Raw genomic sequence first — 25,929 nt, 5'->3', positions numbered from 1 at the left:
TTTTTTTTTTTTTTTTTTAAATGCATTTGAAAGAAATCTCTCCTTGGTCACCAAGGCTGCATTTATTAAATGAAAAATTCAGCAAACAAAGTAATATTGTGAAATATTACTAGGCCTACAATGTAAAGTAATTTCAATATACTTTTAAAAGTTTTAAAATGTATTCCTGTGATGGCAAAGCATCATTACTCCAGTCTTCAGTGTCACATGATCCTTCAGAAATCATTTTAATATGATGATTTGCTGTGCAAGAAATATTATTAATATCAACGTTGAAAGCAGTTATGCTGCTTAATATCTTTGTGAAAATCATGATATATTTCATCTGAATTCTTTGAATAGAAGGCTAAAAAACAGCATCTATTTGAAAGCAAAATCTTATGTAACAATGTCTTTTACTGTCACTTTTGATCAATTTCCTTTCTTTAAATATGCATTTTATATGATTTAAAGTAAACGGAACAGAAAGTTTAATGACCACAGATTGGTTTTCATCCTCTGATGCATCCTTACAGCAAATATATCATGATGTTGTAGGCCATTGTTGTGGACCTCATGCCTCTTTTTTATTAAATTTATTTTTTTAGTTTGTGCTCTTGGTTTGGGCCTGTGGATGGTGTCCTGTCCCTCTGGCCCCTCTGGCTGCGGGTCTGTTGATCCTATTGTATTCTGCATCAACACTCGTGGTCTGGTGCATAAAGGGCATCTGGTTAGAAGCTTAGACTCTACGGCAGGCATGAAAAGCAGCCATCATAGCCCATTCGCTCACATCTGCTCAGTGGTGCGACAAGGACGAGGACTGAGTCTGGGTGACTGGGGGACAGGAGTTCAATTCGTCCCGCAGGGCACCAGGAGCAACAGACTGAACTGGACTGCATTGTATCCGCCACTGTGCAAAGGTGACCGTTTGAGCTCAGTTCAACTTGGCTCTCCTTTTAATGCAATAGCTTGTATGTGTATATTTTTTGTCTTTAAAACAGTTTTCTAGGATGTTGTCTAAGATGTGCAGATGGCTTATATTGTTGAATGTGAGCCCATTGGTGTTGTGTTTTGGCAATAGCATATCTGAGTCTTACAGTTGTTTCCTGGTCCTGTTTGTAAATGGTCAGTTCAGTCTAGTTTTGTTTAAAAAGGTTTACAGATTGGTGAGAAGGTACACTTGGAAAGTATTTTTCGTGATATCTAACTATATTTTGAAATCTCTGTATTAAGAAAACAGCAAGTGTATGCATTTATTATGTACTTTATGTGTCAGGCTTATCACTGGATTATGTAAAAGACACTTGGGCTGCACTTCATTTTACAGTATGTGTACTTACAGTGTACTTACCTAAGAAAGTACTGGGTAATATAAGATAACTACATGGGTTAAGGTTAGGTTTAGGGGTAGGTTCAGGGTTATTGCCATTACTATAATGAGTACATGTACTCATTACAGTTGTATCACCTTGTTTCTCCCTAATTCCTATTTGTCTTTCTTGTACACAGCTAATATACAACCATGGGAGACTGGAGCTTCTTGGGTAATATTTTGGAGGAAGTAAACGAACACTCCACTGTGATTGGCCGTGTTTGGCTCACGGTGCTGTTCATTTTCCGCATTTTAATTCTGGGCACGGCTGCCGAGTTTGTCTGGGGAGACGAGCAGTCTGATTACGTATGCAACACTCAGCAGCCAGGTTGCGAGAACGTGTGTTACGACGAGGCCTTTCCGATCTCTCACATCCGTCTATGGGTGTTGCAGATCATTTTTGTATCCACACCTTCGCTTGTATACGTTGGCCATGCTGTCCATTACATTCACATGGAGGAGAAGCGCAAGGAGCGTGAAGAAGCTGAGGTTAGCCACCAACAGGAAATGGGTGAGGAGCGTCTTCCCCTAGTGACCGATCAGGGAAGTGTTCGCACCACCAAGGAGACCAGCACGAAGGGTAGCAACAAAAAGTTCAGACTCGAGGGCACCTTGCTTTGCACCTATATCTGCCATATCATCTTCAAAGCTCTGTTTGAAGTAGGCTTTGTGGTCGGTCAATACTTCCTCTACGGGTTCCGCATCCTGCCACTGTACAAGTGCAGTCGTTGGCCGTGCCCCAACACGGTGGACTGCTATGTTTCCCGGCCCACCGAAAAGACTATCTTCATCATTTTCATGCTGGCAGTTGCTTGCGTTTCATTGTTCCTCAACTTTGTGGAGATCAGCCACCTCGGCTTGAAGAAAATTCGCTTTGTGTTCCATCGACCAGCTCCTGCGCAGTTGGAGCCTCTTGGACCACCGGAGAGGAGCTTGCCATTTCTCTTAAACACCCCTGTCCAAAAAGCCAAAGGCTACAGGCGCCTTGAAGAGGAGAAGAAAGATGAGGTTGCAGACATATATCCATTAGCTGAGGTCGGTATGGAAGAGGGCCAGTTCTTCTCAACTCAACAGGAGACAGAGCAGAAAAGGAGTCAGGCAGCGGTTATGCCAACAGCTCCACCTGTAGAGGAGACCATCATTTGCGATGAGACTCAACCCTCCTTCATTCAGGTGACACTATCAGAGCTCCCACCAGAGGAGCTACTTCAGGAAGGAGATGAGGTAGACAGCGTAAAGACTGCTTTACCAAAAGTACTGGAGGAGCGATCAGAGGGAGAAAGTGTGGAGGAAACATATCTAATATCACTTGAGGAGAGTTTGGATATAGATCTAGAACTTGCCAGTAGAGAGGCAACTGAGGAAAAGTCAGTGAAAGAGAGTAGCTTGGTAGGTGCTGAGCCAACACAAGAGGAAAACTTTTCAGGAGCTGAAGAGAAGGAAATCTCACAGGAATTCGGGGAAAAGGAGGATAACACCTTTAATGACAATGGGTTAAGAGAAGAAGAGAGCTTACCTGATGTGGTTGAGGAAGGGACCGAAATTGAGGCGTCTGATGAAGAAAGAGAACTTTGTGAGATTGAGCCTTTAGTAAATGAGGACGTTTTGAAGGAGGTCAACATTTTAGATGATGAGAAAATTCCTGGAGATCTTGATGTGTCTAAAATATCTAAGGGGGGACAAGAGTCTGAGGCTTTAGAGGAGGTTTTAGGGTCAAATTTATCTGACATTGAGCCCATTGGGGATGAAGTAGATACGGCAAAGAACAAAGTTCAGGTGGATGTAGAAGATTCAGAAGGGGGTGGAGTTCAAAGGGATGTAGTAGACTCAGGAGTGAGTGGAACTTTAGAGGATGTAGTGGATACAGGAAAGAGTGGAGCTCTAAATGATCTAGTGGATGCAGGTAAAGATGAGGCTTTAGAAAATCAAGTGAATACAGATGAGAATAGATCTCCTGAGATAGTCAACACAGCTGACAAGGGTCTAAATGAAGTTTTAGAACTAGCAGTTGACTCAGAACAGATGGAAACTTTCAGGGAGGAAGAGGCATCATTAGAGATGAAGGATCCAGAGGAGGTGAAAGTATTTAGGGAATGTGATGGGTCAAGGAAAGAAGAGGATTCTGTAGATACTTCTGTGGAAAAGAAGGAGTGTTCTAAAGAGTCAAAAGCCTTGGAGGCCATAGAGATGATGGATGTTCCACTCATAGCTCTGGAACAAGAGACAGAGGAAACAAGATCATTAAGTCGTCTCAGCAAAGGTAGCAGCAGAGCCAGATCAGATGACCTTACAATATGACTCAACAACAAACAGAAACGTAAAAGCAAAGAACATCCCCAAATTCCCAAGTGCTGCATTATCAGGTGATCCATCTGACAAACATGTTTTCTTGATCAGGGGTTTTCAAAATGCCAAACATGATGTTAAATATTATGATCCCCTTGCAAAGGAACCCCCTTTCTTGAAGTATAAAGGCAGCTATATATTTTCTATACATGACAAATATCATACATTTCTCAATTTCCTGGGCCCCCTCGGGAAAACCCTTGTTTTAATCTAGATGAATGGGTTTTATCTAAAAAGTTTATCTAAAAAGCAAGTAAAGAAACAACAAACACTGAATATTAAAGTCTATGGAAGTCAAACTCTTAACACAGTGAATATTATATAACTATACATTACAGTGAAACCTAAGGAGATATTTTCCACACACAAAAAAAAATGTAATATCACTTTTAGTCTTGATTTTTGTTCTATTTATTATACAGTAAATCCCATGCAACATAGTCACAAGGAGTGAACAGTATCACATTCTGGATTTCTATCTGTCTATTGCTTTGAATAGTTATATTTATCTATACATTTGCCTTTGTTATATAGTGATCCTGGGCCGTAAACATAAGTGTGTTATTGTTTATACATCTACAATCAATTTGTGTACAACAGTTACATCCTTTTCCAGTAACATCTGGACTGCTAATACCAAATCCATTAAAAAGACAGAATATTGTAATTGAGAACTGGTATTCTAGGGTCTGAATGCCAGGTAGCAGGTCCAATATTTATTTGAATGAAACAACAATTTTATGCTCTGCACATACAATGATATTTTACTGTTTTTTATGTCAAGATTTTATCTGAGGACCCAAAATAAAGGTACTACTACAATGGATGAAGCCCTGTATTATTTTTCTATATTGTACAATTTGTATTCAATTAATTTCACCTATACGTTAACATTAATTAACCCTGACATAAAAATCTTATTTGCAGAAAAGGCATACAAAATGTCACATAGTAAAACTGGATCAAATAAATTGAATTTCTATGACCTCTAGTGGACAATATTAAATTGTTCACGTTTTTTACACTTTTCTTTTAAAATAGCATATTAAGCCAATTAAGAAAAAGGATTAAAAATAAAACCGTCAATTAGACAAAGGTATGAAAAAAAACTGGTATATCACTTGACATTCTGTCCCCCTCACTTCTGAAATGATGGCTACGCCCCTGCATGACTCTCTGTGAAGGTACCACAAGCCTGAGCGAAGGCTACTGGTGGGGCTGTAGACTCGTAGGAGCAAGTCGAAGTATGCAGGTGCTGAGCTTGTGGTGGATCTGTAAGCAAGCATCAACGCCTTGAACTTGATGCGAGCAGCAAGTGGTGGTAGACAGTGCAGAGAGATGAAGAGAGGTGTGACATGGGCCCTTTAGTGTTCGTTGAAGATAAGATGTGCAGCTGCATTCTGAAGCGTTTGGACCCAGAAGCGCATTGCAGTAGTCAAGCCTAGAAATGACCAAGGCCTGATCTATATTAATGTATAAAGTGCATTTAATACTGTGCACTGATAGACACAGTTTGCTGCAGACACACAAGAAATGTAAGAAAATATATATAAAAATGTATTAAATTAAAATCTTTTTAGATGTATGTGGAAAAAGATGATTTTCCATCCACTTTGATATCAGTCAGTCAGAAAGGTGACTAGCATCTTTAGCACTCGAATGTCTTCTGTTCTGCATTACAAGTAAGCATGTCCACTATGAATGCTTTGGGCCTGGCAAGTTAATGTCCTCTTTCACTTGCCCCTTACCAATAGCTACATAGCAGCTACATTTATTATTTTCCTAACAGCCTTTAACAGCGTGTAAATGCTTCTTACGCTAACTAAGTTGTCTGTGATGGTTTTCGGTGGCTCGCTCATTCATGCTCACATTTTATGACTGAGAGCTGAAGCTCACTAGTGAAATGGTGATGCCAAGGTGAGGATTTGATAATCAAGTCTTTTAAAAGGTGCAGTTCAAATTTCAATTAATGCAAGAATGCCCGTTATCCTATAAATGGAGAGAAAGAGAAAGTGTTAAAATGAAAATAACGTTCCACCTCAAATAACATTTGCCTTGGTTGTTTCTCTTTCCAGATGATGACATGTTTATCTTTCTATATGAATGGTTTCATTTTGTATTTCTTATAAATGTGCAACTTCTTATGTGCTCACCCACGAATTCTAAAGTGAAAATAACACGTATATAAAACAAAAGTCCCACCTGTTTCCATCTATGTTGAAGCTTCCTTTTCAAAATTGAATCCTAAAATCATAGAAACAAAAGTTATGTACATAGCTCATCTATGGCACTAAATAGCTGGATGTGGAAAACATGAATATACATGCACAATACAAAAGTTCAGTGTCAGAGTGCCATTCCAGTTGAGTTAGAGCTAGTTATACATCTAAACACCTGAAGTTTTTTTCAAATGGCAGTCAAATTTTATAGGAAAGACCCCTTGATTCAGTCTCTCAATAACAAAAATCTCTTGATTTTTAAGTTACATGGTTGAAATGGAAGGGCAAACTGGGCCATGATACAGGTTGTGTGCATATTTCACTATTTTTTATACAAGAATCATATACTTTCTTGTATTATACCTTTTCCTTAAGTAGTGTCTTCATGAGAAAGTCCATAATAGGAAGCATGCTGATCAGCTGCCCTTTCTTCCACTGACTGTAGAGATTCAACAGCTCTACTCTAGCACATCCTTCTTGACACACTGAGGACTAAACGAAAAGAGAGAAATTAACTATGCGGATAAATCCACTTTCATAGGCAAGGGGTTAAAATGACAGTATGGTCAAGAAATAAAGGTTTTTATCATGACTGACCTTTGGAAGTGACTTCAAAATAAGGATAAACCAGCGGAAATCTTTCTGAGCTTCTGCCAGTGTCTGAAATTGATGTTCTCTGATGTTTAGGCCTTCCAGACTCCTCTTGAATCGCTCAACATTGGAAATCTGGTGAAATACAAATTATTTAAACATTAACTGACTTTAAACAATACTTTGTTGTATCTGCAATACTCGCAATTTGCAATGCATTATGCATGTCATATATCCCAAAAGATATATCATTCATATGTTTGAATGAATGTTGGCTCGTGGTTCTGATATCTTTCTGTATAGGCTATCTACGGTTGACACAAGAACATGAAACACCACACTACCCCTTATGGAGTTCACCAGAAGCAGTAGACTGACATTAACATGGCAATACCTATAGATATCCTAAACCACAAGGCCGTTTAATTACCAATATTATAATGACTTTTGATGAACCAAATGGACTAATTACAGAAACTCCCTAACTTATCTTGTTTCCTTCTCATTCCCTTTTACTTCCTGGAAAGAACATTTTGCAGCTGATTACTTTAAAACAGTATATGCAAATCATCAAATGTGTTTCTTCCATGGAATATATTTCGCCATGGAGTTCTGAGTTCTTTAGAAGCTGATTTGTGTGGGAGTCATGCAATATTAAGACTGTTTCCTGATAAAGTTATAGGCACACAAGTGTTTTGTTTGCTGATCAAAACCAATTTCTCTCATTTGGCAATTTCAGAGGCGTTAAATTTGGACCCTGTGAGTAGGTACAAACACAGACATTGAATCGCCTTTACCTTGCCTGGGTGGCTTCTGGATTTTGAACGCAAACACTTCAGCTCCTCAGACCATCTGACAATAAAAACTTTACACTCCTCCAAACTCAAATCAACCACCACGTTGTACGTTTTGGACTTTCCAAAAACCTATAATAGAAAATGGTAGCAAAACTTATTCAGGGTCTGGACAAAAGAATGATTTTAGCTGTCATCATTTAGCTGTGTCTCCTTTCAAAGGACGGGTCCTCCGGAGGACGCAAAAAAAGATATCTAAAAGATATTTTAAAAAAGTAATCATTATAAAATTGACCGTTATTCCTTGTGACGCATAAATTGTTGTAATTTCATTATGACGTGGGAATGTAATGGTTCCTTTAGTGAAATGAGGCAGCATTATTAATGTATGCGGCCGACAAATGCGCCCTCCGGAGGATACAGTTTTTAAAATGGACACAGGGATTGAGGCATGTCAAGAGATGATCTGCTTGAATAAAATGCCAAACAAACGTACCAACAGTAACAATTAGTAATGTACCTTTGTTGTGACTCTATCTAGCTGTGTTGCCAGGTCTGTTATAACGCGTTTAAGAGTGTCCATGGTGAGGCTTTGTTTCTGTGTGGATACAAAGACATAGACATTTATTTTTTTTACCTTTGATCCTAATGTAAGCATTATCATCTTGTTTACCAATTAGAAAATTGAACAGTGTGACAGATATATTGCGTAATAGTTTATAAAAAAAAGTTAATATTTTTAATATCCTTAATGAGATAATTTACATTAAAAACATTTTTAAATATAGTCCACAAGACAAAAAAAATAGCTGGCTCTTTTCCTTCTGGAGCACCAGTAAATGTTTGAACCTTTTTTAATAGTTGCATATGAGTCTGTCAATTGTCCTCAGTGTGAAAAGATGGATCTCAAAATCATACAGTCACTGCTGGAAAGGGTATATGCAAAAGATGCTGGAAAACTGAAGAATTTGGAAGATTTTTCTGAAGAACATTGGGCAGTTTAACTGCTCAGGACAAACAAGTGGACTCAAGAACAACCATCACAATACAAAAAAAACAACAACAACAAAAAAACAGCCGTAGATCATCCAGGGAACGACACAGTATTTAGAATCAATGGCTCATAAACTTTTGAACAGGGTCATTTGAATAAATTCAGCAATTGTTTTTGTCTACTGGACTATATGTAAAAAAAATGTTTAATGTAAAATCTTATTCAGGACCGTACTAAATAAAAATGTTGTATGATCTCTCTTATTTTTATAAAATTATTAATCATAAAATATTCAAATTTTTCATAGAATCTGCTAGTGGTTCGCATACTTTTTGTATGTATAAAAACTTACCAGTGTAGACAAGTGTGGTTTTGTGAACGGTTCAGACATACAATCATATTCTGTTTTAGCAATCTTCGAAAGAATATTAAAGTCCCATGTAGACATGACATCTTGTCCTTTAAAAGAAGACACACATTATAGCACGTAAATCTGAAATCTGCATACTATATGCAACTCAAAACGAAGTGAATGAATACACATCACCATCTCAGGATAATCACAAGTAGCCTAATAATCATTTATCTGTACGTTTAAATGTTCTGTATGCTTTACCTTTACTAGGCGAATCCTGCAGAATACGAATACACTTTGATAAAATCATCATAGTTTTTAGATTTGTACTCCTGGGCACTTCAGAACATACTCGGTTTCGGTGTGCTACTTTCCAGTTCATTTTTATAATGTCCTTCACTCGTCGTTAACTTCCCTCCTTCTCGTTCACTCGGATGTGCGTCATTGCTCACGTTGCATGAGTGCCGAAACGAGGGGCCTGAGAATGCGGGACTCTGGGTGCGGGAATGTAGATGCAGCAGGCTCCGAGTCTGCAGCTTCATAATGTTGACTACTGCAGGAATCCTACTTTTATAGACTTCTTATGCGAAGTAGAGTATTTAATCAAATCACTAAGAATAATTGAAAATAGAAAATGTACACCTTTTTTGATGAAATATGATGAGATCTTTCATGTTACATGATTATTTTATGGGTGCCGTTTTTTTATTTTATTTATTTATTTATTTTATTATTTTTGTATTATTATTATTATTATTATTATTATTATTATTATTATTATTATTATTATGTTTTTCTCTCTGTATGTTCCGTTCTTTTTATTTCTTTCCATTTTTATCCCATGATTGTTGCATATTGTTGGGAAGTTATAGATTCATACGAGATGTGTGTTTGCACTATTGTAATTTGTTACTTCTTGAATCATTTTTTTTTTTTTTTAACTACTGGAGGAACATTTGCAATGGACTGAACTGGAACGTCCTAAGCCCTTGATCACTTCGAATCCACTATGGAGTTGATTTATTATTATTATTTTTAATAATGTTCTAATGTTTAATGCAACATTCTATATGTATATAGGTATATTTGGGTTGTTTTTAAAAATAATAAAAATATCATGTTGAGTTGTTTGTGGTGGGGTAAATTAAACGCGATATGCGTCACAATACGTCACAAACGTATTGCATTGTGGGATATGAAGCTGCCTGAAGTGTACATATGAAGTAGACTCGCTCCCTCGGTCAAAATCGAGGGAGCAAGGGTCTGTCCATAAAATTCCCGCACTTCAAAATCGCAGCGGGGATTTCCCCGAGGGTAAGTGCTTAAGGAAGTTCCCAAGTGCGTGTCTAAAACCTTTTTTACAGTCTATGTCTAAAACTGGAGTGGGACCATAGACTGTACGCAGCACTGTAGCAACAGCTTTGGATGGTTTTCCCCGGTGGTTATTTATTTCCCTCACTATCTGATTGGCTGTTCATAAATACGCTTTCTTTTGTGTCAAGTGACTTGCGGGAATGAGGAAAGGGAAAGAAAAAAAGTTTTTTTTTTATCAGTACTTCTTTGCATTAGATCAGGGTTTCCCAAACTTTTACATTCCAGGACCCACCTAGACAAGTATAATCTATCTCAAGACCCACCAAAGCATGAATGCGGTGGGAGGCGTTAATTCGATTTAGAGCAGTTTTTATTTTCCTTCTTATAGTATGAATTACATACAAGTTTAATTGCAATACAAACTTAGGGTACATTATTAAAATTTTGATAATTAAAATAGCGGCCAAATGGCCATGTTGAAATAATGTGAAGAGTAGCCTAGTAGTTTCTGCTGCCTCAAATGATTTACACAGAATTGGCAGAACAAATTTAAAACAAAAGAAAAAGCAGTCGACTGTAAACTTAACAAAAAATAGAATATTTAAAAAATGTCAATAATATGGTTTAATTTCTTCATTTACTAATTTCTTTTAAACATTAATGAGAGACATTCAACATTACAGTATAACTGAAAGCTATATCAATTTCAGCATTTATTAGGCTTTTAAAAAATTACTTTTAATTTAAATTAACGTAAAACAATCCTCACATAAACTCATTATAATAAATGTCATATTTACCTGTGGCCTGTTTACAGGAAGGAAGTATACAAAAATTTAAATTGAATAAAGTCATCAAACAGTCTGCACTGGCACTGCATAAATAATAAATTAAATATAGATTCATTCTCATTAAAGCTACCGTTCCCTTTGTTCTGTGATCATTCGTGGCTGCAGAACGCGGATATGACGTACTGTCTTTCACGCGCATCTAATTTTCTCTCAACTCTTTAAGTTCAGTTAAGACGTTATATAACTAATTTAAGACTGCTCTTATGAGGATACTCGACAAAACAGGCACTTAGGTATTATTCTGTGTGTTAATGTTTGTTCTAGAGCGAAAGAGAACTAGAGAACTTGATTCTGCGTGTGTCTCACAGACAGGAGTCCCATATTCACAGACGGCGCATGAGCGCGTTCCTATATAAAAAGTGAGTAAACACCTATGGCCACAATTGATTTTTACCATTTGGCGGGTGTTAATTTCAAACCCTGTTAATAATGAAGCTGCTCTGAGACCATTTTTTGAAAAAAATGTTTTGACAGTCTATGTCTGAGACGCTGAAAACTGTTATCACAACAAGTCACGCACGTGCGCTTCATGAAACACAATGCTGATATATTTATAAATTAAATTGCAGCCTTTCCGATTTGAAAATCGCACTGAATAAGTAATATAGCGATTTATATTTAACGTTGGTATATTGTGCATTCCCAGACTAAACTTTCTTTGTTGTGTGTGGGCATGTTTTTTAGTGAAATATCAGGACACAAATGTGTATAATGACATGGGTATGACACAGGTATTACAAAAAGAGGGTGAAATATGAGGACGTTCCCCATGTCCTCACTTTTCAAAATGCTTATAAATCATACAGAATTAGGTTTTTTTCACAGAAAGTAAACTGTGCAGTTTCCTGTGATGGTAGGTTAGGTATAGGGGCAGGGGTAGTGTAAGGGGATAGAAAATACGGTTTGTACGGTATAAAAACCATTACGCCTATGGAATGTCCATACATTTCACAAAAACAAACGTGTGTGTGTGTGTCATACACAGAAACGTAAATTTAACTGCAGCCAACTGACTGCGGGACCCACAGTTTGAAAATCCCTGCATTATAATATACAGAACAGGTGCATGAAAGAAATACAAAAGGGAAAAAAATAGTAATTAAACGGGCTAGGTTTTTTGTAAATCATATTCTTTTATCAAAAAAAGATTTATTGCATTTTTCTTTTTCATCACTTTGAGGACTTTTGTATTAGAAATAAACATTATGAAATGCACAAAACATTGGTTTCATCTTTAAAGCTGCAGTCCGTAACTTTTTGCACTCTAGCGGTTAATAAACATAACTTCTCGGTTACTAACGTAACCTCGGTTCGCTGAGAGAAGGGAACGAGTATTTACGTAAGTTAGCTTACGCTTATGGGAAAACTCATTTTCTCAAGAATATGAAGCCAAAAATTATCCGTATAATTTTATATAATGCAAAACGCAGTGCAGCTGCACAGCAGACCCAGGCAGAGCGTACAAGCACGCTAATTGGCTGTGCCGCGGCAACTGTACGAACCTATGGATGCGTGCACCAATCGGGTCGCTTCGCGCCTAAAAGCACGTCCGCCTAATTTAGCATATTTAAGCTATAAAAGCCCATGTTATGCCATAGGAATTCAGGTTAAATGCATAGACAGTAAAAGAAATGGACACAGCGACCCCATAGGCTTCGACGGGGAAAAGTGAAGTCAATTAGAAGCACTCACTTCCTGATGGCTGAGCGTACTGCGCAGCCTCAGACTGAGCTTGACGACGTATGTGACGTGAGCAACCTGTCTGACAGTTTTAAGCCATCTAGTAGTTGTGCAAAGTGAAATCTGAATCACGTTGTTGAAATATTTTGTCCTGTTGCTTTTGGCTCTCTATGGCCTTCTCCCCATGCTTCTCCCTTGACTTTATCGGACTTTATGCCTCCACGTCCCCCCGATTGCCTCATAGACAGTAAAAGATTGCCTGCGAGCTTCTCCTTGGGTCTATACGGTAATTTCTCTACTATGCGACAGGGAGTCGCGTGGTTATGAGCCAATCATTTGCTTATTTTTACAAAAACGGCTTTTACTGATTCCTCATTCGAGCGATCCACGCCATGATCCACGCAGGCACTAATGAGGAATCTACGTATACATATCTATGACCCGGCCGGAATTTTGACCTCACCTACGGGAAGTGATGGCAGTCTGGAGAGCTAAAGCGTTCGTCTGATTTGAGGTGAAATTAATTGCATAAATAACTTTCGGTTTCTCTCAGAAACCGATCGTTTCGTGTCTTAAGACATCAATGTGTCGTCACGAGCCGCGGGGTTTAATTTGAAGTTGTCTGTCCATGTTTTTTTTATTCTAATAGAATTAGTCTCCATTGACAAGCATTATATGAGTGACATACAGCAACGGTTGGAGTTAAACATTTTCATTTTTGTGTTCTACTGAAGAAACGAAGACACCTACATCTTGGATGCCTTAGGGGTAAGCAGAAAAACATAACATTTTCGTTTTTGGGTGAACTATCCCTTTAAGAATGGGATGTCATTAAAGTTCATGTCCATGTAAAAGCAGGCACCCCAAAACTTTTGACAATGTGAGGGATCGCCTTGTGGCCATGAGTTTGCACGTTTGGAATTTTACTACAAGCCCTATGTCCATAACATAAATGTTCCTATTTCCTGTTTTGTAACTTACCTGGTAAGTGGTAAACTATTTAAAAAAAAACAATTACTGTAAAACGTTTTAGCCTATCACACACTTCCCTCTTCCTTGTTCCTTTTTGTAGTTTCCTGATTGTCTGAACTATAATATCAGGAGGGTAGATAACTACTTCCTGCATTGTCACATGAGTTACAAATCAAATTTAAAAAAATGTAATAGCCCTTAATTTTTTACATTTAACACATTTACATAGGCCTATATCATAAAAAAAAAGAATTCTGTCTCAATTCTGCAACAGACAGTAATATAATACCTAACAATGGTGGGAAGAGTTTTTGTAAATTTTATAAACCAATATTTTTTTGAGTGTAGAAGGTCTTCAATAAGAAACAAGTCAGTGTGAATGCCTATAGGCAGACCTGTTGACTCCTTATGAGATAAAAACACATGATAGAGGTACTGCCAAGCGAGTAAGCAAAAAAAACAGTTGGAACTTCTTTAATGAACAAACAGAAGAATATCATGACAGTGTGCATATAAAGCATATACATACAACAAAGCATATACAACAAACGCGTGTCTTCTTTTTAAAACTAGAACCGCCAGGGGTCATTGTAGCCTACCTAAAACAGCCAACGGGTAAAATTTACCCATGTACATGATTACTGTTTTGATACGACTAAAAAACATTATGTTGCAGCATGACATGGAATAAGATGGGGGAAATTCAAGGGAAGGGAAATACTTGTAAATTAAGGCCATTCCCAGTTGTATCACTCAGTGGGACGTCGTCTGCGAAAAGTGTCCTCTCCTCCACCAGACAATCTGGCATTATGCAAGTTTTCACAGTCTTTCATGGGTGAACTTTTTTTACAGTCTATGATTAAACTACATTGGAAAATACATTTTATGATGAAATCACCAACGCTCTGTCTGTCTCAACGGTGCCAAACATTGGGTAAATGTTTCCAGTCTCACTAAAGTCTGTGTTAAATGTGTAAATATGTCGTCTTTTCTCTGCATCATAGAATGAGACGTGGCCTTCCTCTATGTCCAGATAAACTCCTATCTTAGAGGGTGTTGGCAGGTTGAGTTTGGTGACTGGTTCAGTCAAAGCCATCAAAGTTCTCTGTTGCAGACGCACATTCCAGTACCCCGTTTTTGTGTTCATGGTGACATAGCCATTCCGAGGAGCTGATTTCTTCACGACTCCCACCCGCCACTCACTTTTCTTCCTCACATCTACCTCCCAGTAATGACGACCTGTGTTATAACCCTCTTTAGCTTGGACACAAGTCCAGCCATCATATTTTGTATGCTTCCTTTGGTACCCTTCCCAGTGATCGTGACCTGTATATTTTTTTGCTCTCAAATATTTTCCTTCAGTGACTAGGAGATCTGGGTTGGCTGTCTTTGGATCCAGAATTACAACCGCTTTAAGAACAAAAGGAAAATTAGATATAAATGTATTAGATTTATATTTATATCAATTGATTATGAAAGCCCCAATTATATGAAGCTGTAGCTACCTTTTGATTTTGTAATCCAATTCCAAACTGCAAAAATTTAAGTAACATTGGATTAAAATTGATGCCAAAATGGTAACCAAAATGTAATAATAAATATGTTTATGAAAGTCTAAAGAAAATACCTGGATTAGGAATGCGTAATCCAACTACAGATGGGGAGAAAAGTTGGAAACACCTTAACATAACCTTCCCAATAATAGAATGCAATTTCTATAGCCTAATCATTCTCTGAGAGAAACTACAGTCTGTACAGTTCACAAGCATGTAAGCACTGCACGTGAAGGACCAAAGCAATCCTCACCTGTGTTTCTTGATCTCTGTTTACTCTTCACCCACAGTCTCGGGACTAAATCCTTCACAATAAAGCCACAATAATATTATTGTGTTGTATTGTATTTTATTGTATTATTCATGGAATGCAAGTTATAACATTAGTTAAAATCTCATGGGTAAATCTTATGTTGCATATGTTTGTTAGATCATAGGGTTAGTTTTTTTGAAAAGCCATGAACTGCCTCAGTTAGGCTATAGCCATACTTGTGATTTACTTTTACATGATCAACTTTTCAAGATCATCATTTACCTTAGAGCTTTCTGACTGAAGCACAGTCCATACCATCCAGTCGATTACTGGAAGTATGCTGGACTCTCCCTGCTTCCACTGTCTTTTAAGATCCCTCAGTGTTTCTTCATATTCACCATTTGGACATACTGAGTTCTAGTTAACAGACAAGAGATTTCTGAGATGATTTAATCTTATGCATGACAGGAACATGTCTTATCATATGATCTCTGCAAACATACCTGTTTCATTTCTTTCAAACTGCATGACCAGTCAGACAAGATTTTTGTGGCTGTGACAACTTTAATTTCCTTGTTTAGCAACTTCAAAAAAAAAAGAGAAGAAACAAAAGAGAAAGTAAACAAATACTATTGACAACTATGGTAAAATGAACTAATACATTTGATGTTGTCAATTAGGTTTAATTCATAATTTTCCCTGTACCAATATGTTCTATATCTGGCTCGTTTTGCCCCTGGTTGGTTAGGACAAAACCTCTCAGCAGGAAGAGATACATTTGTGTCGTTTATCGCTTATTGCTTAATGACATCATGCCTTGTTATCACAAAAATGTTGACATTTCCTTAAAACTAATTACTTATAAAAAAAGGTGAATCCAAACCTCTTCCCGGTCTGTTTGTTTGGTCTGTATATTCTCAACATCTTCAGCCCATTGCAAAATATAATATTCCTGTTCTTCCTGTTCCTCTTTAGTTCCTTTATTTTTAATCTTTCGAGACATCGACATCCTGGACTGTGGGCATAATGCAGATCCTTTGAAACTTCTATTAAATTACTATTATTAAATTAAAGTTAAGTTAAATTAAAGATATTAAATTATTAAAAATTAACTCAAAATATTGTAAAATATGTTTACCTGTATCACTCTCTCCAGTTCAGCAGCTATTTCTTTGATCCTGTACTTTGACTCATCAAGAGATATATCATCTTTCTGCTGAATTCTTTTGGTAGCACCCATTCTGATCCACTGAAAAGAGATTTAACATATTCAGTGTATATTACTTGATTAGAAATCATTAATAATAGTTAATGTGTGTTTGTTTACCTGATGACAGACTTTCCCAGCATGTTTGATTTTTTGAACAATGTTCTATGAAGAAAGTTGGGCACAAGCAAAAAAAAAAAAGAAAATAATAATAATAATAATAATAATAATAAAGAGAGATTTCACTGCCCTTAAAAAAATATTAAACCAGTAATACAAAACACCAAACTATGCTTATTTTGCTAGCATATTGAATAAACTGAATGTAAAAGATGTTTGATGTCATCACATTACCTGCTGTGGCTCCGCACTTAGATCTGGCTTAACAAATGGGTACGACGCAAACAGCACTACAGTCTTCCTTATGTGTGAGCCCTTGAGACTATATGCACTTGAAGTTATTCCAGTGCTTTCGTTTTCTGCAACAGCGATTTAAAAAAGTTTTGAATTTATCAGATGCACTTATAATCTACAAGAACTGAAAAAGCTCTGCTGTTGGACCAATATAGTGATTCATTAACAAGCTCAGCCATACAAAAGAACATCTAAGAAATTTGTGAAGAAATACATTTTTTAAAAGCCAAATACATACCAGCTGCTGCAAATGCCATATTTTATGTATATATCTACACAGTAATCCAATAAAAGCACTTCCTTGACTTCTACACATCCTTGACTGTCACTGCAGTCGAAAGAAGTAGCCTAATATGTTGTTGTTCTGCAGTGTTAACCACACCCTGCTCTAAAGTGAAACTAAAAGTATACTTGGACATTTTGTTCTTTAACCCTTTTTCAAAAGAGAGACACAAATAACTATTTCCCACTAAAAAGTGACTGACTGTTCAGTATCTTTGTGGCATGCTTCAGCTATTCTGAAATTTGTAAAATGACAAAAGTCTGAAAAATCTCACTAGACCGGACTTCAAGAATCTGGGGTCATTGTCTTTACACATATTTGTTTTTGTTGTTTTTTTGGATACGCTTAATCAGAGACTGTCATTGTTTTGACACTCATGTTGTGCTAAATATGTTTTAGCAGATGGGGTAAGTGGTATTTCAAAACTGCTTTTGAAAAGTGTCTTGGGCTGAGTACCGCCAATCAGCAGTAAGGGGCGTGTCTACTAATGACAGGGAGAAGAGATCGCTCAGTGCATGCATTATTCAAAGGACAGGACATTAGCCGAGCGACGACAGAAAGAGAGAGATGGCCGATAAAAAACAAATGTGGAAGATGTCTGTGGAACAAAAGAAGGCTTACGATCAGGCAAGAAGTATCCAGCGCTGGAGAGAATTCATGGAGCGAAGGCAGAGGTTGCTTTATTTCTTCTCGATAGGCGAATAACATTGATTTTGCTGGCTTTTGCTTGGATATGTTCATGTTTGTTTGCTTGTCCATTTGCAGATTGTATTGTCGTTCACTTCAGCTATAATAATTTTCCATTAATTTCCACACCGTATATGCCTGGAGCGTCTAAACCTCCTCGCTGTCTGTTTCAAGTATCAGCTCCCAAAGTGTGTCCGAATATATGTTTGTTTCCTTTGGTTCCTCTTTTCGTGATCGATATAACGTTAACCCTCTAATCTTGTCATAATTGTAATGTGTTCGTTAGTTGAACTGCCATCAAGTTGTTCATGAGAACTGTGTTTGTACAAACTAGCTTTGAATGCATGCAAATAGTCTGCAAACACAATTTCTCTCCCTGTTCATGTGTTATTTGGAATAATTAAAATATACCATTCAAAAACAAAACCATTTTTTGGAACGATAGTTTTAACAAAGGTTTAATTTTTGTTACAGACTTGTTAAATCAGTCAGACGACCTATATAATTGATTAATTAGTTAATCGACATATGTATCTTCTAAGGAATATTTAAAACTCATTCATTATATCTCCCCAAAACTACTCTTATAAAAAAAAAACCTGAAAAGATGCATAATCCTGTAATTTGATGCATAATCCTGTTGGGGGCCAAAAAATTATACAATGTACAGTATATCAGAAGAATATTAACTAATGAAAAAAGTGCTTTTCAGAATGTGGTCAGATATAGGCTAAATACATATGTAATAAAGTCAAAGAAAATCACTTTAAACAAGTAAACATATTTTGTAACAGTTGTATTTGTAAATTTAAAAAAGGGGTTTCACCATTATGCAGTTTTTGGAGAGAAGAAAAAAGAAACAATTGTACATTTATTTTTCAGTTGTAACTAAACCAAATTATTCTGGTCCCAAGTTTCTTGGTTTCTTTTTGAGATATTTTATTTATGGTGTTTGTCACCATAAGTGATGTAATAGTCTTGTTTATGGATTGTGATACTGGTTTATTGTGTTAATGGATAATAATTAAACTTCTTATTCTATCAGGGAAATATATAAATAAAGCGAAATGTATATCGACTGTACCAAATGGCAGACTATTTTCCACTGACTTGAAGATTTTTTATGATTCTCTTACTACAATACAGAACAATCGAAACAATTACAAAACATCTAAGTTATTGAACAGGATACACTGTTAAAAATGTCATGTCTCCAATTTTACAGTATAGTGACTTGTCACAGCTACATTTTTTAGTTGGCCAAATTTGGCCAACCGAAAAATGTAGATGTGACCATGTCACTAGAAAACTTTAAATTGGAGAGGCCTGAATTTTTTTACAGCTAGTGTACTTGATACAAACATGATTGATGATTTGTGATATAAGATGTAAAATCTTGATTTTATTGTTTTACAGATTCATATGTCTTTGTATTCCCCATTGGTATCTCATTAAAAAAGAATAATAATAATAATAAAATGGCATTATAATATAACAATATAATATATAATATTCATTTTCTGGAAGTAGATTTTAAGAATCTTTCTGTATTTTTGTGTAATTAATTAAGAGTACCATAACATTACTACTGGCGTGACGTAACTGAAGATCACTGAACTGTTATTAATATTAGAGTTCTAATGCATGACAAAATAAATCACATTTAAATTATTGAAGAACTGTTGAACGTTAGAAAATTGTATTATTAATTTTTTTTTATTTCCCTGGATCTGACAGGGTGGGCAAGCTGTCAATCTGGCTGGGTTTAGGGGGCCCACCCGTAGCTATACGCTAGTCTAGTGGTAAGAGGTATAAAGAAGGAGAGCAAATATATGGAGATAAGTTCCAGAGGTCAAGTTGAAATTAATTATCAGAATTAGCAGAGATGTTATCAGAATCAGAACATCTTCTCTATAATGTCTGAGATACAATGCAGAGATGAATCCCTGTCAAATAGAGGCTAATGAAAAGGGGGAAAAAACAGACATGGTAGACAAACATGCTTGTTGGGTTGAGGTGAGGTTGAAACAGTGCATAGCAACCACCCTAGCAACCGCATAGCAATCACCCTAGCAACCAAATGAGTACCCTAGCAACCACAAAGCAAGACCTTAGCAATCACCCCCTAGCAACCGCATAGCAACCACCTGAGTACCCTAGCAACTGCATAGCAACCACCCCAAGTACCTTAGCAACTGCATAGCAACCACCCTAGCAACCACATATCAAGACCTTAGCAACCACCTGAGTACCCTAGCAACCACTTGGCAACCACCCTAGCAACCACCTGAGTACGCTAGCAACCGCATAGCAATCACCCTAGCAACCAACTGAGTACCCTAGCAACCACATAGCAAGACCTTAGCAATCACCCCGAGTACCCTAGCAACCGCATAGCAACCACCTGAGTACCCTAGCAACTGCATAGAAACCACCCTAAGTATATTAGCAACTGCATTGCAACCACCCTAGCACCCTAGCAACCACATAGCAAGACCGTTGCAACCACCTGAGTACCCTAGCAACCGCATGGCAACCACCCTAGCAACCACCTGAGTACCCTAGCAACCACATAGTAAAACTTTAGCAATCACCCCGAGTACCCTAGCAACCGCATAGCAACCACCTGAGTACCCTAGCAACCGCTTAGCAACACCATAGCAACCACACCAAGTACCCTAGCAAACACATTACAAGACCTATCTGACTATTTCTTTCTATCTATCTATCTATCTATCTATCTATCTATCTAAACTACTAACTAAAACTCAAACTATTTATTTCAAACTTTTCAAACTATTTCAAACTTTCTGGTCTAGCTTTTTCAAGCCAACTTAAAGTTTGTCGACAAACTTTTTTATCTAGTTAATATTAGAGTTCTAATGCATGACAAAATAAATCACATTTAAATTATTGAAGAACTGTTAAACGTTAGAAAATTGTATTATTATTATTTTTTATTTCCCTGGATCTGACAGGGTGGGCAAGCTGTCAATCTGGCTGGGTTTAGGGGGCCCACCCGTAGCTATACGCTAGTCTAGTGGTAAGAGGTATAAAGAAGGAGAGCAAATATATGGAGATAAGTTCCAGAGGTCAAGTTGAAATTAATTATCAGAGATGTTATCAGAATCAGAACATCTTCTCTATAATGTCTGAGATACAATGCAGAGATGAATCCCTGTCAAATAGAGGCTAATGAAAAGGGGAAAAAAACAGACATGGTAGACAAACATGCTTGTTGGGTTGAGGTGAGGTTGAAACAGTGTCACATTTTCTCCATCACTGTAATACATTTATAGGGAAATAATTATAAAACGTCATATTCATACCTTCACAATTATATAACATTCATAAATCCACATTTTGCCAGATTAGCGCGGGAAAAAATTGACGTTTTAAAATACATGGAAAAGCACTGTGTCATCCAGTCCTCTAGAGAGCAACATCTCCCGTTGCGTTATATCATTTTACACCATGCAGAAAAACCCCAACCCAATCACGGAAGTAGACATGTAGGTGTACTGTTTCTGTGTTTCAGAATGAGAAACAAATAGAAAGCTTTTCATTTCTGTGATGTTAATATTACCTTACAATTTAACGATGTACACGACTAAAGATATAATCAGAGCTAGTGTACATCTAGAATCTGTCTTTATTCAGTTGTTCAGGATTCAGTCTCATCTCTGATTGACAGCTAGGGTGAGTTTTTGTTTCAGTATTCAATTTATATGATTTAATGTAAATGTTACGTAATATTTATGTAAATAAACCAGCTAATATTCATCTCCAGGAAATATATTTTAACCTTTAAACTCTTTAATTTATTTTCGTTCATTGGATATTTGGTTGGTACTGAAAGTCTGTAGCTATCTTACAACTCATGCTACAGATATGTTTTGCTGTTTCGCTTTCTGTTGTTTAAAGGAAAGGAACAGAATCTGGCGCACTAATCGTTTCATCTCGATTATAATGTTTTCATAATCGTTTGGAGCCAAAATCAAAAATGAATTATGGCTAATCTAATCACATAGTCCTACAAATTAGATGTATTTTGCTAATGCTTCACAACTATGTAGTGGTGTTGTTTAACCACGTGCAAATGTATATTACACATACCGAAAGTAAACACAATCAACTAGTGCCAGTCATAAACATTGCCAATTAGAATATAATATAATAAATATTGGGACAAACATATTCTGTGCTATATGATGGACATTGGTTTGTCTATCTACTGTGTAGGTGAAATCAGAAGTATGTGTTTTGTGTGGCAAAATAGCATGTAATGTTCAGTTTATACTGTGAATCTTGTCATCAGGGTAGCATGACAAATTGTAACACAATGTGTGTAATATCATATTGCAGGTGCATATGTCTTTTTATATGACAGAGCACTGAAGATTTTACAACACCATGGGCAACAGGAGGAGAGGTCACACTCACGCACCTAAAACACCTCCATCCTTGGACACACACTCCTCCAACACACACCGGCACCTTGATCATGAGCATGACATGAAGCACAGGATATGTATGGTGTCAGACTTCTTCTACCCAAACATGGGTGGTGTGGAGAGTCACATCTACCAGCTCTCACAGTGCCTCATAGAGAAGGGCCATAAGGTTGTGATAGCAACGCATGCATATGGAGACCGCCGTGGGATTCGCTTCCTGACTAACGGACTGAAGGTTTATTACTTACCACTGCAGGTTGGTTTTACAATATATTACATTATTTTTAAAGGGTCATATTAACACACTGCTGGCTAAAAGACATGCATCTCTTATACTATCAAAAATAAAATACATTTTTTGAATATAATATTAAAATGTAATTTATTCCTATGATGGATTCTAATATGCTGATTTTGTGCTCAAGAAACATTTATTATCATTATTAATGCTGAAAACAATTGTGCTATTTAATTTTTTTGTAAAAACCGTGATAAACTACCATTCAAAAGTTTGGTGTAAGTACAAAAAAAGAAAGAAATGAATACTTGTATTCAGCAAAGACACATTGAATTTATCAAAACAATGCTGTTCATTGAACCTTCTATTCACCAAAAGAATCGTAGAAAAAACATGTATCATGGTTTCTACAAAAATATTAGCCAGCAAAAACAGTTTTCAACATTGATTTAGGGCTGTCAAAAGATTAATCGCGATTAATCGCATCCAAAATAAAAGTTTGTGTTTACATAATATATGTGTGTGTACTCTGTTAATTATTATTTATATATAAATACACACACACATGCATGTATATATTTAAGAAAAAAATATTATTTTTATATATAAAACATTTATATATATTATAGATTATATAAATGTATATACAGTATATACATGCAAATATTTCTTAAATATATACATGAATGTGTGGGTATTTATATATAAATAATAATTAACAGAGTACACACACATATATTATGTAAACACAAACTTTTATTTTGGATGCGATTAATCTTTTGACAGCCCTAATATTAATAAGTACCATTATTAATAATTGAGCAGCACCAATAATAATTAATAATAACTGAGCACCAAATCAGCATATTAGAATGATTTCTGAAGGATCTTGTGACACTGAAGACTGGAGTAATGATGCTGAAAATTCAGCTTTGCCATCACAGGAATAAATTACATTTTAAAATATATTAAAATAGAAAAGTTATTTTAAATGTAACAATATTACTGTTTTCACTGTATTTTTTGATCAAATAAATGCAGCCTTGGTGAGCATAAAAGACTTCTTTCAAAAACACACAAAAAAATCGTAATTATTCCAAACTTTGACCGCCAGTGACAGTGTACATATCAAACTTCTCCCTCACTTCCCTTCTTTTCAGGTCATGTATAATCAGTCCACAGCCACCACCTGCTTTCACAGTTTGCCGCTACTCCGATGTGTGTTTGTGCGTGAGCGCATCACAATCGTGCACGCCCACAGCTCCTTCTCCGCAATGGCCCATGATGCACTGTTCCACGCCAAGACTATGGGGCTCAACACTGTATTCACAGACCACTCTCTCTTTGGATTTGCAGACCTGAGCTCCGTACTGACCAATAAGCTGCTGACTGTCTCTCTGTGTGACACGAATCACATCGTGTGTGTGTCGTACACTAGTAAAGAGAACACTGTACTGCGAGCCGCCCTCGACCCTGAGATCGTTTCTGTCATCCCTAATGCTGTTGACCCAACTGACTTCACCCCTGACCCCTGTCGCCGTGACAAAAGCAAGATCACCATTGTGGTTATCAGTCGACTGGTTTACAGGAAAGGTCAGGAGAGCATGGTGTTTTTATTTGTATTGCAAAATAATGTCATGATATATTTAGTTTGTGTGTGGGGTCAATGACATGCTAATTACTCTAAAAGTCATTCAATAAATATTTTTTCATTCATAATATAATATAAAATAACATAAAAGTAAAATGTAAATCTACTTAATTTTTATGTAAAGCTACTTAATATTTTTTTTTCTTTTCAAGTATTATATTATTTTAAATAAGCTTTTTTTTTCAGTGTGATATCAGGACAGTTTTGACTTTGTGCCCTAAAAATATCTGAATGAATGTTAAATCAGAAATGTCTATGCTTATAAGAATCTGTTGTTTTGCAGGGATTGATTTACTAAGTGGAATCATTCCTGAACTGTGTGGAAAGCATCCAGATCTCTGCTTTCTGATTGGTGGAGAGGGACCCAAAAGAATCGTATTGGAAGAGGTTCGTGAGAAATATCAGCTTCATGACAGGTAAGAAATCCAGTGAGCCTGAGTAATGATCTCTGGGTGTGAGTTTGTGTATAATTTCTTTACTTAACATTACTTTTCATGTATATAAAGGGTTCGTCTACTGGGAGCTCTGGATCATAAGGATGTGAGGGATGTTCTTGTTCAGGGTCATGTCTTTCTCAACACTTCTCTCACGGAGGCCTTTTGTATGGCCATAGTGGAGGGAGCCAGCTGTGGGCTGCACGTATGTATTTTTTCTATGAATATGTAAGAGTGAAGTCACATTATGCAAGTAAAATGGATAGCAAATGACATTTCATGTTGACTTAAGTTGAACAAAAGGATATTGTGTGACAGTATGTACATAGTATGCACAATATACGCTAGATAGTGACATGATGTGAAGGATAACCCATACTAGGAATTTGTCCTCTGCATTTAACCCATCCAAGTTAGGCTACGTCTACATTAATCCAGATACATTTGAAAACGTTTGAAATGTCAAATTTTCACAATACCGGTATAAATATACATATCTATCGGTTCAATATGCGTAACATGACTAAACATGCATCATTGTTTTCAAATACCTCCATTTTCACAGTCCACACTAAACGCGACAACGCTGTTTTCAAAAAGCTCAGTTTTCGCAGGACAAAAATGCTGTCTCAGTGTGGATGGATTTTTTAAATAAAAATGTATTATTGTGGACAAGGCCTTAGTGCACACACATTAGGAGCAGTGAGTAGTGAACACACACACACACTGCAAAGCCGTGGACACACACCCGGAGCAGTGGGCAGCCATTTTGCTGCGGCGCCTGGGGAGCAATTGGGGGCTAGTTGCCTTGCTCAAGGGCACCTCCAGTCCTTTTCTGCCGGTATTGAGAATCAAATCCACAATCGTCATCCAGTCTGACTCTCTAACCATTAGGCCAAGACTGCCCAACATATATGATGGAAACATATTGGTGCTGTCAAATCGATTAATCACGATTTAATTGCACCCAAAGTAAAAGTTCATGTTTACATAATATTTGTGTGTGTGTGTACTGTGTATAATTACTATGTGTATATATAAATACACACTCATTCATGTATATATTTAAGAAATATTTGCATGTATATATATTTATATAATTTATATTTTATATAAATATAAAAAAATCTTAAATGTATGCATGTGTGTGTATTTATACATAGTAATTATACACAGTACACACACACATATTATGTAAACATGAACTTTTATTTTTGAAGTGATCAAATCGCAATGAATCGATTTGACAGCACTAATACATATACACTTTTTAATGCTACATTTAACT

At 36.6% G+C, this 25,929-nt stretch overlaps 4 protein-coding genes across 7 annotated transcripts in view; 2 read left to right on the top strand and 2 right to left on the bottom strand.

The window, feature by feature from the left end:
- Positions 1–25,929, top strand: part of piga (phosphatidylinositol glycan anchor biosynthesis, class A) — an 882,343-nt gene that overhangs the window by 853,346 nt on the left and 3,068 nt on the right. The window contains exons 1-5 of one of the 4 annotated variants that reach the window (XM_079821191.1): positions 17,672–17,851; positions 22,230–22,574; positions 23,717–24,149; positions 24,491–24,623; positions 24,714–24,846. In XM_079821191.1, coding sequence (XP_079677317.1) covers positions 22,278–22,574; positions 23,717–24,149; positions 24,491–24,623; positions 24,714–24,846 — 996 coding nt within the window. In that variant the 5' untranslated portion in view covers positions 17,672–17,851; positions 22,230–22,277. Of the gene's footprint in view, positions 1–17,671; positions 17,852–21,338; positions 21,564–22,229; positions 22,575–23,716; positions 24,150–24,490; positions 24,624–24,713; positions 24,847–25,929 lie in introns of those variants that run through there. The other 3 variants (XM_079821189.1, XM_079821192.1, XM_079821190.1) reach the window with 3 other exon arrangements.
- Positions 1,502–4,120, top strand: gja8a (gap junction protein alpha 8 paralog a; the record flags this gene model as incomplete). Its single annotated transcript, XM_079821186.1, has 1 exon — positions 1,502–4,120. The coding sequence occupies one exon, from the start codon at positions 1,502–1,504 to the stop codon at positions 3,647–3,649; it is 2,148 nt and encodes a 715-aa protein (XP_079677312.1). The 3' UTR covers positions 3,650–4,120.
- LOC307129067 (uncharacterized protein) lies at positions 4,089–9,113 on the bottom strand. Its single transcript, XM_079821200.1, has 8 exons — positions 8,912–9,113; positions 8,648–8,754; positions 7,822–7,899; positions 7,305–7,433; positions 6,514–6,642; positions 6,280–6,408; positions 5,900–5,941; positions 4,089–5,686 (listed from the first exon to the last, which is right to left on the bottom strand). The coding sequence occupies exons 1-8, from the start codon at positions 9,030–9,032 to the stop codon at positions 5,660–5,662; spliced, it is 762 nt and encodes a 253-aa protein (XP_079677326.1). The 5' UTR covers positions 9,033–9,113; the 3' UTR covers positions 4,089–5,659.
- On the bottom strand, positions 13,901–17,284 carry LOC307129064 (uncharacterized protein). The gene is made up of 11 exons (XM_079821197.1): positions 17,133–17,284; positions 16,835–16,959; positions 16,601–16,645; positions 16,412–16,522; positions 16,157–16,288; positions 15,777–15,857; positions 15,556–15,690; positions 15,274–15,325; positions 15,095–15,118; positions 14,973–14,999; positions 13,901–14,877 (listed from the first exon to the last, which is right to left on the bottom strand). The coding sequence occupies exons 1-11, from the start codon at positions 17,149–17,151 to the stop codon at positions 14,351–14,353; spliced, it is 1,278 nt and encodes a 425-aa protein (XP_079677323.1). The 5' UTR covers positions 17,152–17,284; the 3' UTR covers positions 13,901–14,350.

The sequence above is a fragment of the Gobio gobio genome (assembly GCF_949357685.1).
Source record: "Gobio gobio genome assembly, chromosome: 7".
NCBI classification, from domain to species: domain Eukaryota; kingdom Metazoa; phylum Chordata; class Actinopteri; order Cypriniformes; family Gobionidae; genus Gobio; species Gobio gobio.
This window is presented reverse-complemented; position numbering and strand designations above follow the sequence as displayed.

What these genes read in the sequence shown, in the direction of transcription:
- LOC307129064 (XM_079821197.1), bottom strand. An exon ending in TAAGTGCGGAGCCACAGCAG is followed by an intron (nt 16,646 to 16,834) that starts GTAATGTGATGA and finishes CTTTCTTCATAG; the next exon opens with AACATTGTTCAAAAAATCAA. An exon ending in CTGGGAAAGTCTGTCATCAG is followed by an intron (nt 16,523 to 16,600) that starts GTAAACAAACAC and finishes ATCTCTTTTCAG; the next exon opens with TGGATCAGAATGGGTGCTAC.
- LOC307129067 (XM_079821200.1), bottom strand. Translation starts at nt 9,032, where the DNA reads ATGAACTGGAAAGTAGCACACCGAAACCGAGTATGTTCTGAAGTGCCC. An exon ending in CCAGAAGCCACCCAGGCAAG is followed by an intron (nt 6,643 to 7,304) that starts GTAAAGGCGATT and finishes GTATTTCACCAG; the next exon opens with ATTTCCAATGTTGAGCGATT. An exon ending in TTTTGAAGTCACTTCCAAAG is followed by an intron (nt 6,409 to 6,513) that starts GTCAGTCATGAT and finishes CTTTTCGTTTAG; the next exon opens with TCCTCAGTGTGTCAAGAAGG.